Source organism: Leucopleurus acutus (assembly GCF_964270905.1).
Source record: "Leucopleurus acutus genome assembly, chromosome: 11".
Taxonomy (NCBI): Eukaryota; Metazoa; Chordata; class Mammalia; order Artiodactyla; family Delphinidae; genus Leucopleurus; species Leucopleurus acutus.
In genome coordinates this window covers 27,271,297-27,290,137 of record NC_139152.1, presented here as the reverse complement: position 1 = coordinate 27,290,137, position 18,841 = coordinate 27,271,297, and the positions used below count along the sequence as shown (strand labels likewise).

Below are 18,841 nucleotides of genomic sequence, written 5' to 3'. Positions count from 1 at the left end.
TTTTATTTATTATAATCTGTAATTTTATTTACATTTATTAGAGTCACTAACTCAAATGCACTATGGCTGCCAATGTTTCAGACTCAGCATCTGATGCTACCTAAAATTATAATATAGTACAGAGTTATACTGTCAGGAAAAGCAGATTGCTTTAGGTCTTTGAAGTTCAAAAGTAATATGAACTCAAAATAAGCCTTGAAGGTAGGTGACTGTAGATATTCATTATTTTTAAAGGTCCCATTGCTGTATGATAAAATAAAATATGTAAAAAGGCAACTGTTACTATTGTATCTAAGGTATATGCAACAACATATGTAATGAGATAAGACAAATGCAGCCTCTAAAAACACAAAAGTCATTTGTTTTTAAACTAGAAATATTTTATTTTCCTGAAACATGCTCCATAATTTTATTGAAATTTTTGCTACTCAAAAGTAGTGAAAAGGATAGTAAAATTTCTAAAGAATGCTACTGTGACTGAAGAATGCTATTGCGACTGATCCTTTCAAAGGTAAAATCTATTAGATGAACTGAAACACATCTCACTAAGATTGTCAAAATTCCAGTTTTGAGTAGGAGCTCACAGATGAGGCCCACAGCCATAGTACCTGTTATGTATTAATATATGTATGTACAGCAGACTATGTATATCACTACAATTCAACCATGGGTTCTAGGGGTCTGAATCCCTGCTCCCCACTTTCAGAGTGACCATTCATTAGGTGCCATGAGTCCCCGCATAGAAAGTGTTGAAAGTGCACATTCCACGATGCCTTCTGGGTTGGTGTTGGGCCTGGTTGGTCAGTGTGTTTTGCTGTGCCTTGGCATGGTGTTATTTTTAGGTAGAGACCAAACTTCCTCTGCATACCCCTGCGCAGGGAAGGGAGCTGGTGGCAGCTCTTCCTCCCCCCAACCATACACCGATGGAGATTCCCCTTTCGGCTATAGTTAACTAAGAATGTTGGTCAAGATTACAGAAAAGTTCTTGCCATTTAAAGCACAAAATATTACTCTATGCCTGCAGCCATGACCAGAAGGGAAGGTGGGAGTAAAGAGAAACCACAATCAATTACATGCTGCTTCTTCTGCCTGCTTGCAAAGGGCGGTTCTAGTTGACACCATCTGAGTTGGAGAGGTTCATAGCCTGCTGTGCTTTACCCGATAAACTGATGCCAATTTATAATAACACCCATTTCTTGGTTCCTTCTTTTTTATAACCAAGTGGAAGAAACTGGGCCCTAGATTTATCAAAAGAACCTGCATTACTGCTGTACTGACAATGAGAAATATCCCTGAGAAGCTGCCCATCCATGTAATCAAGTAAGTGCTGTTTTGAAGTCATCCAACTTTTTGCCAGAGCCTAAGGTTCACAACAGTTTTAAGTTTTGAAATCTATGAACATACATGCTATAAAAGATCTCTAAGTATATTAATGTGCATATGGGCCTGCTAACTGGTGTTAGATTTCCCCAATATGATCATCTGTATCAAAAAGTCAGCTCAGGGACTTCCCTGGTGGTGCAATGGTTAAGAATCCACCTGCCAATGCAGGGGACACAGGTTCAATCCCTGGTCCAGGAGGATCCCACATGCCATGGAGCAACTAAGCCCACGTGCCACAACTACTGAACCTGCACTCTAGAGCCCGTGAGCCACAACTACTGAAAGCCTGCGTGCCTAGAGCCTGTGCTCTGCAACAAGAGGAGCCACTGCAGTGAGAAGCCCATGCACCGTGATGAAGAGTAGCCCCCGTTCGCCACAACTAGAGAAAGCCCACACACAACAACGAAGACCCAACACAGCTAAATAAATAAATAAATAAATAAATACATAAATAAATGTCCGGGGGAGGGGAGTCAGTTCAGATGCTGCACATATGCACACCTAGGCAGCTTTCCTTGATCCCCAGAAGCATAACACTTGGCTGTTTCCAGGTCAGTTGTACTAGTAATTGTATATACTAAATATATCCTTAGGGCAATATAAACATTCTTCAGGGCATGTCGGTCATATAACTCTAATTTGCCTAAATTCAAATCCTGGCTTCACCGTTTAATAGCTGATTGACTTACTTCAATTTCCTGATCTGTAAATGAGAATTCATAGGATTCATAACAGTACCCCTCTCATAAGGCTGTTGTGAGGATTATGATTTAATTAATTCTAGTCAAAGTACTAAAGCAGTAGCTGGCACACGGTAATTGCTATATAACTACTTGCTATTACTGTTACAACTTGTATAATACGCAATGCTGTATAATGCCCAATGCTGTATAATGCCAGGGTAGTGAATCAGGGGACCAGATCTTTACTCTCTCCTCCCTCCAGCCTCTTAAGAACCCTACCTTTTGCCTCCTTCTATGCCCGCCCTATCTGCTTATATTTGCCCTTACCATTGCCTAAATTATGATTTACTACCACCCAGCACTTGCTCATGCTGGTTTACTCTCTTAGCAGCTGCCATTTGCTTCAGTGCCTCTGCTACTTTCAGGGATTCCCAATAGGTCATTTTGGATAAATTCCGGCCAATTAATGACTCTTTTGCAAGTTAATACAATAATGAATTATTTACAAATATGTGGCCTGGTGCATTAAACATGGTAACAGTATTAGTAACGACAATGTGATGTCTGACTTTTTTTTTTTGGCCACACTGCGCGGCTTGTGGGATCTTAGTTTCCTGACCAGGGACTGAACCCGAGTCCTCAGCAGTGAAAGCGCAGGGTCCTAACCACTGGACCGCCAGGGAATTCCCTAATGCCTGCCATTTGACGTGGAGTAGAATTTACTACAGACCATTTTAATCCCAAACAATTTATAATGATTCTTCACCCTTTACCATGATTGTAAATATGTGTCCTGGATTCCATAACTTTTTTCATTTTTCCTCTATTTGACATTTCTTCATTTAATATGAGGCACAATTGCTGGTTTTTAAACAATTAATCATTTTCTGAAAAGCACATTTAAGTGCTTATGACCACTTAAACTCAGTATTTAATAGCTCTCTTCTTTATGCTTCCAAAGTACAAACTGTTTTTGTAAGCTCTGAGAATATCCAATAATCAACTGCAAAATGAGTAAGAAAACTTATCAAGCTTCCACTTTATTCTATTCTTTCTTTTTTTCTTTTTGTTCCTCCTTACATGTACTGAGTGATAACTCCCTAATTAAAAGTGCCAGGTACTCTGCTAATTACTGGGGACAGGAGGACAAATAAAACATAATCCTTACCCTCAGGTAATTCCTAGAGATATGCACAATTCCATAGGTGTCAGTCCCCCTGCCCCCAACCCCTAAGCAACTGCACTATTCACCCTATCAGCAATGGCAGAGGGTGAAGAGGAGAGGAATGGATCTGAGGCTTACTGAGGAAAGAATCAGTAAGGGAGTGGCTTAAGAAGGAAGGGACAAGGAGGAGGAAAGGATAACACTTACTTAGGCTTCTGACTAACATGACAGGGAAACAGTGCCTTTCACTTTAAGAATGCAAGAAGATGGGGCTTCCCTGATGGCACAGTGGTTAAGAATCCACCTGCCAATGCAGGAGACACGGGTTCAAGCCCTGGTCTGGGAAGATCCCACATGCCGCGGAGCAACTAAGCCCGTGCGCCACAACTACTGAGCCTGCACTCTAGAACCCACGTGCCACAACTACTGAAGCCCAGGAGCTTAGAGCCCATGCTCTGCAACAAGAGAAGCTACCGCAATGAGCAGCCCGTGCACCGCAACGGAGTGGCCCCTGCTCACCACAAGTAGAGAAAGCCCACGCGCAGCAACGAAAACCCAACGCAGCCAAAAAAAAAAAAAAAAAAAGAATGCAAGAAGAATAGAGTTTTGAGTTTTGTGTGAGATATTTTAGGAGCCTGTGAGACTGTTCAGGATGAACAGTCTGCCCTGATGTTCGTTAGGTTTGGCCAATCTTAACGCTCCACTTGCCTCATTTTCCAATCTCCTTGTTAAAGTTTTCGGACATAATCCCTTTGATATTTTCTTTAAAATATCATTTTATTGACTATTAAGGGAGGGGGGAAAGCCTATTTGCCCCATGCAGGGCCAGCTGTAAGAGACTCTGACCCATTTTGTTGTTGTTTTTGGTCTCAGTAATTATGGGTTAAATCACCTGTCTTTCCTTCTATAAGAAGAACTGATTTCCTTAATTTTATTAATAACAGTAACAAATATCAGTTTCCCTGGAGGGAGGGAAAAGGCACTTATTGAGAGCACGGACAGGTTTCTGGGTGTTTGTGGGTTCCTTCAGGACTCCATAGGGCTCAGCAGTCCATTAAAGAGCCCAGGTGAAAACGTAAAATAGGTAGCTAGTGGGAAGCAGCTGCATAGCACAGGGAGATCAGCTCGGTGCTTGGTGACCACCTAGAGGGGTGGGATAGGGGGGGTGGGAGACGCAAGAGGGAAGAGATATGGGAACATATGTATATGTATAACTGATTCACTTTGTTATAAAGCATAAACTAACACACCATTGTAAAGCAATTATACTCCAATAAAGATGTAAAAAAAAAAGAGCCCAGGTGAAAAGTCACAGGAGTCTTCACAGCAGGTGTCACATGTGCTAGGACAACTTTCCCCAAAGTGTGTTCTATGAACAGGATTTCTCAATTCCCCCCTCCACCACCCCACCACAACCAACCAACCAACCATGATTCTATATGAAGTATTTGTGACCTGCCAAATTTGACAGTTTTATCTTGTAGACTCATGATGCCAATGGGCATACTAGAGGCCAATGCAGAGCACTACAGTAAAAAACAAAAACAAAAAACTATTTAACTTTGAACCCAGTATACATCCATGAAAGCTTTCCATCATTCATTACAAATTAACATCCCATGGAGCATGGAACACATTTTGGGACAAGTTGCCCCAGGGACTCCTCCCATTCTAACAACTGTTGCTTGGGCTACTTCCCGTATTTTCCCATCTCTACTGCTCCTGACTTCCCGATAATCATCTTGGCTGCCCTCATGACTGTGACTCTCAAATTATGAACTGAAACTCCAACCCGGCCTTGGCTTTTTAGACATGACCCTGCTGTCCCCAGCTTCAATGCTGCCCAATCCCATAATGTACTGACCACAAAAGCAGCATTAGGGGCAGACCCAGGATGCTTGAGTCCCGCACGTGGAGTCTAAAACTGGAGCAGCGCTCAGCTTAAAAAATCAGATGAAATTACATTCTGTAATCCTGCCAGTCTATACTTCCTCTCCATTCTCTCCACCTCCCTCTTCCTCTCACATGCATAATCCCACAGCCTAGCAGACAAACGCATGTAGTTTAGTAAACACAAAAAAATCTCCAAAGGGACTTTTTCTTTTCTTAAAGTGGTTATAAAACAGGATGTAAAGTATTACAATAATTAACAATGCAGAGAACAGTAATATGTAGAATAATGCAGGCAGTTTCATTTCATTGAGTCAAGTATCATAAGACCTCTGAATATAAAAGTACATCACTGGGGCTTCCCTGGTGGCTCAGGGGTTGGGAGTCCGCCTACCAGTGCAGGGGACACGGGTTCAAGCCCTGGTCCAGGAGGATCACACATGCTGCGGAGCAGCTAGGCCTGTGTGCCACAACTACTGAGCCTACGCTCTGGAGCCCGCGCTCCACAACTACTGAGCCCGCATACTGCAATACTGAAGCCTGCGTGCCTAGAGCCTGTGCTCCGCAACAGGAGAGGCCACCGCAATGAAAGGTCCGTGCACTGCAACAAAGAGTAGCCCCCACTCGCCGCAACTAGAGAAAGCCCACGGGCAGCAACAAAGACCCAACTCAGTAAAAAATAAATAAATAAATTTTAAAAAAAACCAAAAGGACATCACTGGCCTTTAATTTGGAGAGTGGCAAGCAGATACAACTGTTCCTTTGTTCTGTGACTTCCCTGTGTGTTTAAACCCCAAGATAAGGCAAAACATTTTATAAGAAGCTTGACTTTTTCCTAAAGACTTATAACCCACATACAACAGGGTATTAGGACAGACTGTGCTCCCTGAAAAAAACAATTTTTCAAAATAGCCTTTTCTTAACTGATTTGTTTTCTAGACATCAAGAGGAGTTTGTATAAATGCAGTGCAATGCATAGCTTCAGACAGGGATGCACTGATGCTAAGATGTCCTTCAGTAACACACACACACAAATATCTATCCTGAATGTCACAAAAAAATTAACCATCATAACTTGGGATTTCATAGTGCTTTAAAACATACACAATATACAACCAGTAAGCTTGCAAATGCTAGTACTGTTCTTACTACTAGTAGTAATAATGGTAGTAATAAAATCGAACAATATTGTTTATTCTGAGCCAAGTATGAGGTACGTGAAGTACTTTATATGCATTATTTCATTTGTTCCTTTCAAGAATCCTATGATAGGATAAAGTAAGGTAGGCATTTTAATGTCCATTATAAAGATGAGTCAACTGAGGTGGTGTTAAGTGACTAGGCTGGTGTTAGATGTCATATCTACATATAGTTTGTAAGTACCTTCGGGGCTGGGACCCTAGCTCATAATCCTTTGGCTTTCACTCAGCAGGTAACAAAGTGATTACATCTCTGTTATAGTATAGCTATCTGCCATGACTCTGTGCCTCTATTTCAGCAAACACTATGCAGCCAGGAGCTTCCAAATATCCAAGACATTAAAAAAAAAAATCATACGAGATTAAAAAAGAAGTATGAGATAAGAATGGGAATCTTATCTGGAGTCACTAAACAGCGTCCCAGACTTCCTTGCCTCCTCCCAGCTTTGAACCTCCTCCTCACTTGCTCTTCAGTTCTTCCAATTTCTGATCTCTTTGCTCTAGGATGAGTCTCTCCATTACAGACTCTTAGACATTCCCTCTGGAAACCAACGGGCATAGTCCCTTAGGTTCACTCCATGCTAGCCTAGTCCTACTTAGCTCTTGGCTACACGGCTGTCGCTTCTGCTAGACCTGACCCGGACCTCTTCAAGGAGAGGTCAGAAAGACCCCATGAGGCACTTTCACATGTCATACCATATTTCACCTTCAGCATCCATAAAAGGTATGTAGGACAGATATCTGCATATTATAGTTGAAGAAAGTAAGGTTGGTAAATAGTGATAAATCCAAGAGTCACACCAGGTTTTTGATTCCAAGGTCAGTGCTCTTTCCACTACAACTGATGGCCCTGTTGTCAGGCTTGTTTGTATTTTGCACTGGAAATGAGCTCATGATCTGGGGCTGTATTTCCAGTATTTCTGGGGCTGTGAGGACTCATCAGTATTTGCTCTGCTTGGCCAAAGACTCCACTCACCAGATACACTATAGTGATCTTAAATCCAAATGAATTGAATTGTTTTGAGAAACTAAACATACTCTTTAAATTGTTAATGACCCGCTAGCTGTCACAAAACCAAGTTTAAGAAATATTTTGAGTTTTTAAATAAAGTCTTAGAATCTACTCTAAGAAATTAAGATAATAATAAATGTCCTCAGGGAATCAGGTCTCTATTCCTTTCAAAAATTCTACTAAACCCAGCAATTACAACCTGCCACAGACCTAAAAGAACTAAAGTGCGTTTCTTCTTCATAGCTGGAATATGTGCCAACTTTTCTCCTACCCGAAGACTGGTTATAAGAGTAGGCTGGAGATAAAAGTAAAAAAGTTAAGAGTTGCATGTATGCATTAATTCAGTAAGCATTTATTTAGCACCTTGCTAAACTGTACAATATGGGGAATATAGCCAATATCTTATAACTATAAATGGAGTATAATCTTTAAAAACTGCAAATCACTATATTGTACACCTATAACTTATAATAATATTGTACTTCAACTATACTTCAATTAAAATGAAGGAAATGAAGAAAAATATTTAGCACCTTGCAAGAATCAGTTAACAGAATCAGTGCCAGGCCCTGTATAGGATCAGTAAAATCTTCAAACCGCTTTCAAGTAGGAAGATAAGAATGCCCTTCAATCAGGGAACTGCAAACTACAGCCTGTGAGTCCCTCAGAGATCTACAGTCCACAGTTCACAGGCCAAATCTGGTCCACCACTTATTTTTGTTAATGAAGTTTTATTGGAATACAGCCACATTCGTTCTCGTACATACTGCATATGATGTTTTTCGCTAGGTTGGCAGTTAAGTAGTTACAACAGAAATCATATGGCCCACAAAGCCTAAAATATTTATCATCTGGCCCTTTACAGAAAAGGTTTGCAGACCCTGACCTAAATAATCAAGGCAACAAACCATGGATTAGTACTATAAATGATACAATGTTATCACACTATTATTATAGCACTCTGTTATAATCCATTTGTACTTTAATTTTCCAGAATCAATCTTGGTTCTGTCGCCAGCTAGCAATGTGACCTTGGGCAAGGAAAACCCTCTAGGTTTCAGGGAACTCACTGGCAGCGTCATAGCACAATTGATCTAGCACAGCTGGGGTTACAGGTGACTCTGGGATGTATTTGGTAAATTAACAATGTTATAGGGTATAACCTTTAGTTTGTTATTGGTCTAAATCCCACATGCCTAGCATGCTAGTGATTCTTTTGTCTTCCAAATATTTTTCACAAGAACTATCTTCCCCAGCTACCTATTGCGTGTGAACAAATAAGCCAACAGGTCATGCTTCTTGGTCAGTGCTGCTCAACCATGAATCCCCTGTGGAGCTTTAAAAAAGAAAACTATAAATGCCTGGGCTGAAACCCAAGCCAATGAAATCACTATCTCTAGGGAGTGGGACCCAGGTATCAGTGTGTTTTAAAGCTTCCCAGGGGATTCCAATGTGCAGTTGAGATTGAGAACTACCATTCCTGGTATCCTGGTAACAGGCTTGGATCAAATTATTTTCAGTAGAAGCCATATAAAATAGATTTCATAATTTTAAGCTGTTAAACTAAAGTTCCACCGAATTTATATCATAAAATGGGGATTCCATGAAGACTCTGAAATTTTAATAGAAATGATTTAGGGTTGCAGCATCAACTGACTCCTGTTTAAGTCACAGCTAATAATTATATGCTGAGCGTGAGGCTCTCTTCAACATCTGGTTGATAAAGTTATCTGATTTTAGAATCTACTACTGAAAAAAAATAGACATCCCCTGGTTCATATGAAAAGCTACTAATTAGGAACCTTGAGAATTCAAAAGAGAGATTATTTCTGGCCGACGGAGAGTATGGCAAGCTTTGCTTTGAAAGAAGAGACTTCTGAAAACAATAAAATTAAAAATTTTATTGCCTTTATAAACTCTGAAAGAAATAAAAACAGATGTAAGAAATGAACTTGAAGGGCAAAAGTTAGTTTTTCTCCTAACAGCTATAGCCAACTCATTTATTCAAGATGTCTGGTTTATAAATTAACCAGAATCTTGGCTTTTGCTCTTCCTTTTACCCACTGCCAAACTATTTTCCATTTATTCACAGTAAATTTATCTGCAGGTCCAGAGAGAAGAAGAAAATCAAACTGGCCAAAATGTTTCATAAGGTTTGACAAGGATGTTGTTAAAACCACATAGAATTGTTTTTCATAATGTCAATCACAGCAACCAAGAATGGACTACTATTGCTCTTCATAAAGGGAAAAATACACCCTTTTCATAAGCAAATCCTTCCTGACCTAGCTCGACTTTCATTAATTTTGTATCTGCTTTTCTGGTTTATTTTTCTGAACTTGATTTCTCTAAACCTGGTTCCCAATGGCCAAAACATTCTAGCTTAACGCTCTCTATAAACTTAAGTTCTATGAGCTTCTGCCTACTTCACATTGCCTGTTTAAAATTACTGGCTGAGTTCTGCTTCTCAGCCCACTTTGTTTTGCAGTTATTGACACAGTTCATTCATTTTTCAAACCTAATTTGGCTTCATGGTAGTAATGGATAAAATGAACTCTACCGAGTAGGAAAATCTCTTTAGGGCCAGCCAGTCCTTCAACCTGAACTGCTATTTCAAATGCACCAATCCTATCACTGTAGTCCAAGGCCCAGATCAGCCAGGCCTGGGAAAGAAGGCTATGTTTATCTGGGAAGTGCATGCCCCCCCTCCCCACCCCCACCAGGAGAAAACAGGGTGGATTAGGAAAACTAGAGGTTGAAAGGTCAAAATTTTGACATGGTTATTTATTTACTTTGTGACCATGAGAAAGTTACTTAAGTTCCTCATAAATTAGAGAAATTTTTACTGCTCTAGTATCATTGCTTAGGCACAGTTCACAGGTAGATGCAGACCTTGATTATTGGTAGTTTTTAAAAAATCTGACAAGGTAGGTGGTTTTAGAAAAAGGACTTGGTGACAATCTCTAATCTATCCCAACTCTCCTTTTTATTTTGATATTAAGACAAACATTAATATAAATCTCATTTTACTAAAATTTAATATTTAACAGCTTACATGGATATTTGCTTTCCTTACTCGTTGCTGTGTAATCAGACCAGCAGGCCTCATATTTTTCCCCTGGCTACATTTCTAGACCAGGAGCACAATAGCATTTGTGTTTAGCTTCTAACAGTGTAGGGGATTGTTTCAAGTCATGCAAAACTTAAAAAGCAAATACTGATCTAGCTTATCGTTTATTTCCTATATATATTTTTTGGCTGACAGAGGAAGGAAATTAGGAAGAAAAATAATCCAATTTATCAAATATAACCATTTTTCTAATTCTGAGTTTTAAAACTGCATTACATAACTCATGTTTAGTTATGTCTAACATGACTGATCCTACAAAGAAAAAGTTTGTTTTATTCACTGAATGATGAAACCAATCTTATTACTCCCTTGCTTAAAATCCTTTAATGGGACTGCAAGATCCATAGGAAAAACTCTAATTTCCATACAGAACCCTTTACCATCAGACATAAGCCTGTAAATGCTTCATATCTATCTTCTCACAGCCATGCACCCCTAACGCTCTAGCCACATTCTGACCTTTGCGGTTCCTGTAATACATTATACTCTTTTCATGCCTGTATGGTTTTGCATATGTTGGTTCCCTTAGCTCAGTAAGGTATCTTTAAACACATTAATCTAGTTCCAATGTCACCTTTTTGAGGAAGTTTCCTTGAGTCAAATAAACAGTCAGTTGCTCCTCTTTTTCTGTTCTCCAAACACGCGTTTTGTACCTATACTATGACATTTGTCATGCAGTCACTGCTTTTACTGGTTTCCTACCCTTTCAAATCAAGTTTTACAAGAACTGTTAAAGAGGAAACATTTCTAGATTGTTACATTTTATTCTGTTTCCTTTCTTTTCCTATCATCCTCATAACAGGAGAGTTTCAAAGAATTAAATGTCTTAAACACAGGAGGGGAAAAAAAAGAAAAACAAAAAAGGGAGGGAGTATACCCTTAGACCAGAACAAAATATCTTAAATATTTTCTCTTCATCTTGCCACAATTTTCTCCATGCAAACTATTCCCCAAATTTCTTGGTCTCCCACTCAGAAACGTCTCCCATCTACTTCCTCTCTCAACACAACCCCGTAATACAAAACCAATTATGGAGCCCTCCACAGGCTGCATCTTCATCACCCATGCCCAGCCCACCCCCAAAACTTTGTCTCAGTTCTTTATAATTGGGATCAACTTGGCCTCTCAGACTTCATGGACAGATCAGAATGAGCAGGGAACACATTGAGGTCAGAGAATTAACAGGGTAGAGGCTGGCATCAGGACAGGCAGGGCCTTGCACGTCACTGAGAGGACACAGGCTTTTCCTCTGAGAGAGATGGGAATCCACTTAAAAGTTCCGAACAGAGGAGAGACAATTTCTGTTTTCCTTTTTTTTTTTGCGGTACACGGGCCTCCCACCGTTGCGGCCTCTCCCGCCGTGGAGCACAGGCTCCAGACGCGCAGGCTCAGCGGCCACGGCTCATGGGCCCAGCCGCTCCGCGGCACATGGGATCCTCCCGGACCGGGACACAAACCCGCATCCCCCGCATCAGCAGGCGGACTCCCAACCACTGCGCCATCAGGGAAGCCCTCTGTTTTCCATTTTTAAAGGAGCACTCAGGCTGCTGGGTGGAGAACAGACTCCAAGAGGCCAAAGGTGGATAGGAAGGTACTGGAATAATCCAAGGAAAAGTTGAGTGTGAACTGAACCAGGGTAGTAGCAATGGAGGCATTAAGACATGCTTAGTTTGATATCTTTCAAAGCAGGACTGATTGACAGATTGGATTGGCAGACTGGTAAGAGAAAAAAGATTCAGGAAAACTAAGGTTTTTGGTCGGAGCATAAGAAATAACTGTTGCTATATTATGACATGGAGACGACCAGGCTACAATGGCTTAGTGGTTTTTTTAAGAGGAGAAAGAGAGGTTTTCTCCAGGCCAAGTTTTAATATAACCATCATGTAGAATGACCAGCTTCCATGACTAACATTATTTTTCTTCTCAGAGGCGCTTTCCTTTGGTCTGCTTCAATATATGACCGACCAACTACAGACCCTGGGTCAATTAGCAGAGGAAAAACCCTTAGAAGGATCTGATCTAAACAGGGCTTAACAGGGATTGTGGGAGGAAATAAGTTTGAGAACATATTTAAATGAGGGTGAAGACCTTACAAATATATTTCAGACCAATAAAAATTAGCTTCCTATTTTATATATAAGAAATAGCACAGAGAGTAAAGATGACTACCAGAGGGTTGATCAGAAAGGTGGTAGCGATGGATAAGCCTATAACCACCTAGGAAAAGGCCTTTTTATTTTTTGAATGAATGGTATATGCCAGTGTCTAAGGAAACCTGTTCAAGTTTAAATCTTAATCTTGAATTAAAATTTAATTTACCTATACTTTGGATGAATATCAAATGAAGACCATGTTATCATCCCTGCAAAGACTTAAGAATACTTCCCACTGAGTCATTCCTCACATTCCATTTTTCTCTTCAATTTTTATGTGAGTTTGTCTACAAGCATAAGTTTTAAAAAGGAAAGTTTCTTCAAGTCATAAAAAAAGATAAAATGTTTACAAATAACATGTACACTAAATGCACATATTTACAAACTTTCTTGGACAACTTAATAGCAATAAAATAACCCAGTAGTGTGTGCAGGAAGTGTTACATTACTGTCTTTTCAGTTTAAAAACCGTAAAAGGAACTTCTAAAGCCTACATTATTGTAGTGGCCACTCACTGTAGGGAGTTGTCCATTAGAGCAGAAAATTCGAGTAGCACTTCTCTCTCCAATTGGGGCTGCCTTTCAGGAAGGAATACTACTTCTCTCCAATCATCCCTAACTATTTAAAGGTGGAATGAGAAGGGACAGAATTGTTCTAGGGAAAGAGAGAACTCACTAAAGGAAAGTGAATTCATCCCTTTTGCAGCTTTTTTAAAAAGTTTCATATTTAGGGGCTTCCCTGGTGGCGCGGTGGTTGGGGGTCCGCCTGCCGATGCAGGGGACACGGGTTCGTGCCCCGGTCCGGGAGGATCCCGCGTGCCGCGGGTCAGCTGGGCCCGTGGGCCATGGCTGCTGGGCCTGCGCACCCGGAGCCTGTGCTCCGCAACTGGAGAGGCCACAGCAGTGAGAGGCCCGCGTACCGAAAAAAAAAAAAAAAAGTTTCATATTTGGAGTGTGATGGTAAACCACACAACACACAAACCTTGGGGAGATCACACAAACCTTGAACTTAGAACCCCTGCGAAGGAACTGAGGCTTCTTCCTGGATAATGGAGGGAGTCAAGGCAGACATGGGCTGGGCTACTCAATCTCTAGCAACTACTGGAACCGGGGAACAGAGCCAGTCAAGGCCTTCTAGCTGGGGGAGGGAGCCTCAGCTTCCCAGCTGCAGTACTGTGACTGGCCCCACCCCTGGCTTCCAAGCTCAGTGCAACTCCCGTCCCGTCTCCCCCCCCCCTGCCCCCCCCCCCCCCCCCCCCCCCGCCACCGTCCGCTGCCCCCCAGGCAAAAAGAAGGAAACAGTGACACCACAAGGAAGAGAATCTTGGTAACTATGAAGACTTGCCTGTTCTAAGTTTCAGTTCATTTTATTTAATTAACAGTGTAGACAGCAGGGTAGACATTCCTCAAGAAGGTTAATATCCATGCACAAACAATGGGAAAATAGCATCACAAAATGAACCCATTTCAGTTTTAAAAAATATTTTTAGCAGAAATTTCCTGTCACATGATTACATTTCTACCACACAGTATTTCATGCCTCTTTGAAAGAATCAACTTCTCATTAATATACTCTCTAGAATATTGTAGGAAAAAAACGGTGTCTTAATACCACTAACAACAACAACAAAATATCCATGCCTGTCTCTACGGTGTTATCTTATATTGAAAAATAAGTAATATTCACTGTTCTGAACTTTGCTGAAACAAGAAGACTGGGATGGTGGGGATGTGTGTGTGTGTTTGCTTGAACAGCACAGTATTCCATGCAGTAGTACTAGAAAAGGATTAGTAGTAAACATTTCTTAGCTTTGTTCACACCAGAAATGGAAGAAAAAACTTTTGCTTTCTTTGTCTGTATTCTCCCGTCAGTGACTAACTTTTCAAACTTCTAATGTTAGTAAGAATGAGTCAGAGAAACAGAACTATTAAATTTGTATTTCGCTAAACCCAGAAACAGCCTCCTGGAAGAAGCAGAAACTATGAATACAGTACATATTTTAACATTAAAGTTGAAAAAGAATGTGAACCTTATTCTTAACTTAAAACCAAACTCTGCAACTTTCATGTCCCTCAGCATGCTGTTATAAATTGACCCACAGAAACCGGGTGAAAAAAAAAAACAAAAACGAGAAAGATACACCAGAAAATGAAACTACTTACCTTGATCAGTGGACATGATTTCACACATACTGATAATTAGTTTACTTTGGTTTGATAAGAAAATATTTGGCTTTACTCTTTAGTTCACGTGATAAAATCTCACTCCTGGCTCTAAAGCCTCTCACAGCTTGCAGACCCACAGGTTAGCCAGGAGCTCTGATGGTGCACTGCTTACTTCAGGACCTTCTTAGACCTTCACTGCTCAAAGACAACCTCATGCATAATATGCCACACCTCCCCAGAGGAGGGCTGCTGCAGTGCTTTTCATGAGACCAACTTTATGAGGATGGAGAGAAAATAAACAACGGAGGCCCATGGAAGCAACAAATGCACTAGAAATACATTTGGGAATAGGACAGTTTATAAACTGAATAATTCCTTAACGATTAGTAATGCTCTAAAAAAGCCAACATGAAAACAGTTTGTTTCCACTTGAACTGGGTCCATGCTCTAGACCAAAGAGGTTACAGATTCAGGATTCACAGGCTTAAGATGTTAAAACGTCACTTTAAATTATTTCAAATGCTTTTTGTGCCACTTAATACTTTCCATTTTACCATAGTTCATTGATCTTAGTGCAGAGTGAATAACTACTACTCATAAATTCCCTAAGGAAGTCAAATCTTATGTTATTTCAGAGCACTGTTTACAATCACAATGAAGTAATGGGCTATAGACATCATGCTCACAGTTGAAAGTAGCCTCTCCAAACCCCTCCTTAGTGTGTCCAGATGCAGTGGTTCTCCCATACCAGATCATCACGATGGCATTTTAAAACACACACCGCCTAGTCCCATCCCAGGAGTTGAATTCAACCAATCTGTGGTACAACCCCAGAATCTGCACTTCTAACAAGCTCCCAGGTGACGCTGACACTGCTGGTCTGGGACTGCACTTCAGGGACCATACAAGGAGAACCACTGGGGCAGAGACTTCACACTCACTGGTGGCCTAAAGCTCTGGCTCAATTGCACCTGCTTAGGAACTGCTTAATGTCAGGGCAGGGGGGCAACACTCAAGATACAGTATTGGGGACTATGTATTATACATTCAGATAAGACACAGTAACATCCAACTGCATATCAGGAAATGGACTTATCAACTTAATTATTAATAAAATAAATTTGCATACTAGGCATGAATAGGTTTTAATCTAAAAAGTATAGACAATTAGAAAATGTAGAAAAGGAGTCAAAGAAAGAGAAGAAACCTGAATTGTCCTTTATGTCTGTCAGGAACTCCACCAGTGTTTAAAATTCACTGTGACAGGAAAACTATTAAAATTTGATTCCAAAGACCACTTAGCCTGGGCAAGTTTCAGTACCATAAAAAGCAGAATGTTTCCCTGTCATAAAAATGCACCAATTCTCTGCTTCCTGAATTTTGATAGCAATGTTTAAATTATAATCTCAGGTTAGGTTTCCAAAGAAATACCTTTTCTTTTTTTTTTTAACATCTTTATTAGAGTATAATTGCTTAATATTGTTGTCTTAGTTGCTGCTGTATAACAAAGTGAATCAGCTATACGATAACATATATCCCCATATCCCCCCTCTCTGGCATCTCCCTCCCACCCTCCCTATCCCACCCCTCTAGGTGGTCACAGAGAACTCAGCTGATCTCCCTGTGCTATATGGCTGCTTCCCACTAGCTACCTATTTTACATTTGGTAGTGTATATATGTCCATGCCACTCTCTCACTTCATCCCAGCTTACCCTTCCCCCTCCCCGTGTCCTGTCCTGCCCCTAGGTTTTTCAGAACCATTTTTTTTTAAGATTCCACATATATGGATTAGCATACAGTATTTGTTTCTCTCTTTCTGACTTACTTCACTCTGTATGACAGACTCTAGGTCCATCCACCTCAATACAAATAACTCAATTTTGTTTCTTTTTATGGCTGAGTAATATTCCATTGTATATACGTGCCACACCTTCTTTATCCATTCATCTGTCAATGGATACTTAGGTGGGTTCCATGTTCTGGCTATTGTAAATAGTGCTGCAATGAACACTGTGGTACATGTCTTTTTGAATGATGCTTTTCCCAGGGTATATGCCCAGTAGTGGGATTACTGTGTCATATGGTAGTTCTATTTTTAGTATTTTAAGGAACCTTCATACTGTTCTCCATAGTGACTGTATCAATTTACATTCCCACCAACAGTCCAAGAGGGTTCCCTTTTCTCCACACCCTCTCCAGCATTTATTGTTTGTAGATTTTTTGATGACAGCCATTCTGACCGGTGTGATGTCATACCTCATTGTAGTTTTGATTTTCATTTCTCTAACGATTAGTGATGTTGAACATCCTTTCATGTGTTTGTTGGCAATCTTCTTTGGTCTTCTTTGGAGAAATGTCTATTTAGGTCTTCTGCCCATTTTTGGATTGGGTTTTTCATTCTTTTGATATTGAGCTGCATGAGCTGCTTATATATTTTGGAGATTAATCCTTTGTCAGTTGCTCCGTTTGCAAATATTTTCAGCCATTCTGAGGGTTGTCTTTTCACCTTGTTTATGGTTGCCTTTGCTGTGCAAAAGCTTTGAAGTTTCATTAGGAGCCATTTGTTTATTTTTGTTTTTATTTCCATTTCTCTAGGAGGTGGGTCAAAAAGGATCCTGCTGTGATTCATGTCGTAGAGTGTTCTTCCTATGTTTTCCTCTCAGAGTTTAATAGTGTCTGGCCTTACATTTAGGTCTTTAATCCATTTTGAGTTTACTTTTGTATACAGTGTTAGGGAGTGTTCTAATTTCATGCTTTTACATGTAGCTGTCCAGTCTTCCCAGCACCACTTATTGAAGAGGCTGTGTCTTCTCCACTGTATATTCTTGCCTTCTTTATCAAAGATAAGGTGACCATATGAGTGTGGGTTTATCTCTCGGGTTTCTACCCTGTTCCACTGATCCATATTTCTGTTTTGATGCCAGTACCAAACTGTCTTGATTACTGTAGCTTTGTAGTATAGTCTGAAGTCAGGGAGCCTGATTCCTCCAGCTCTGTTTTTCTTTCTCAAGTTTGCTTTGGCTATTTGGGGTCTTTTATGTTTCCATACAAATTGTGAAATTTTTTGTTCTGGTTCTGTGAAAAATGACATTGGCAGTTTGACAGGGATTGCATTGAATCTGTAGATTGCTTTGGGTATTATAGTCATTTTCACAATGTTTGTTATTCCAATCGAAGATCATGGTATATCTCTCCATCTGTTTGTATCATCTTTAATTTCTTTCATCAATGTCTTATAGTTTTCTGCATACAGGTCTTTTGGCTCCTTAGGTAGATTTATTCCTAGGCATTTTATTCTTTTTGTTGCAATGGTAAATGGGAGTGTTTCCTTAATTTCTCTTTCAGATTTTCATCATTAGTGTATAGGAATGCAAGAGATTTCTGTGCATTAATTTTGTATCCTGCTACTTTACCAAATTCATTAATTAGTTCCAGTAGTTTTCTGGTAGCATCTTTAGGATTCTCTCTATATACAGTGTATCACGTCATCTGCAAACAGTGACAGTTTTTCTTCTTTTCCGATTTGGATTCCTTTTATTTCTTTTTCTTCTCTGACTGCTGTGGCTAAAACTTCCAAAACTATGTTACATAACAGTGGTGACAGTGGGCAACTTTGTCTTGTTCCTGATCTTAGTGGAAATGGTTTCATTTTTTCACCATTGAGAATGATGTTGGTTGTGGGTTTGTCATACATGGCCTTTATTATGTTGAGGTAAGTTCCCACTATGCCTATTTTCTAGAGGGTTTTTATCATAAGTGAGTGTAAAAAGCTTTTTCTGCATCTATGAGATTATATGATTTTGATCCTTCAATTTGTTAATGTAGTGTATCACATCAATTGGTCTGTGTATATTGAAGAATCCTTGCATTCCTGGGATAAACCCCACATGATCCTTTTAATGTGCTGTTGGATTCTGTTTGCTAGTATTTTGTTGAGGATTTTTGCATCTATGTTCATCAGTGATATGGGCCTGTAGTTTTCTTTTTTTGTAACATCTTTGTCTGATTTTGATATCAGGGTGATGGTGGCCTCGTAGAATGAGTTTGGGAGTGTTCCTCC

At 40.1% G+C, this 18,841-nt stretch overlaps 1 protein-coding gene across 5 annotated transcripts in view; it reads right to left on the bottom strand.

Moving 5' to 3' along the window:
* Nucleotides 1–18,841, bottom strand: part of FGD4 (FYVE, RhoGEF and PH domain containing 4) — a 197,954-nt gene that overhangs the window by 71,709 nt on the left and 107,404 nt on the right. Inside the window, exon 1 of one of the 5 annotated variants that reach the window (XM_082851081.1) lies at nt 14,778–15,150. The exons of the other annotated variants lie outside the window; for them this stretch is intronic. Coding sequence (XP_082707207.1) covers nt 14,778–14,805 — 28 coding nt within the window. The 5' untranslated portion in view covers nt 14,806–15,150. Of the gene's footprint in view, nt 1–14,777; nt 15,151–18,841 lie in introns of those variants that run through there. 5 annotated transcript variants of the gene reach the window in all.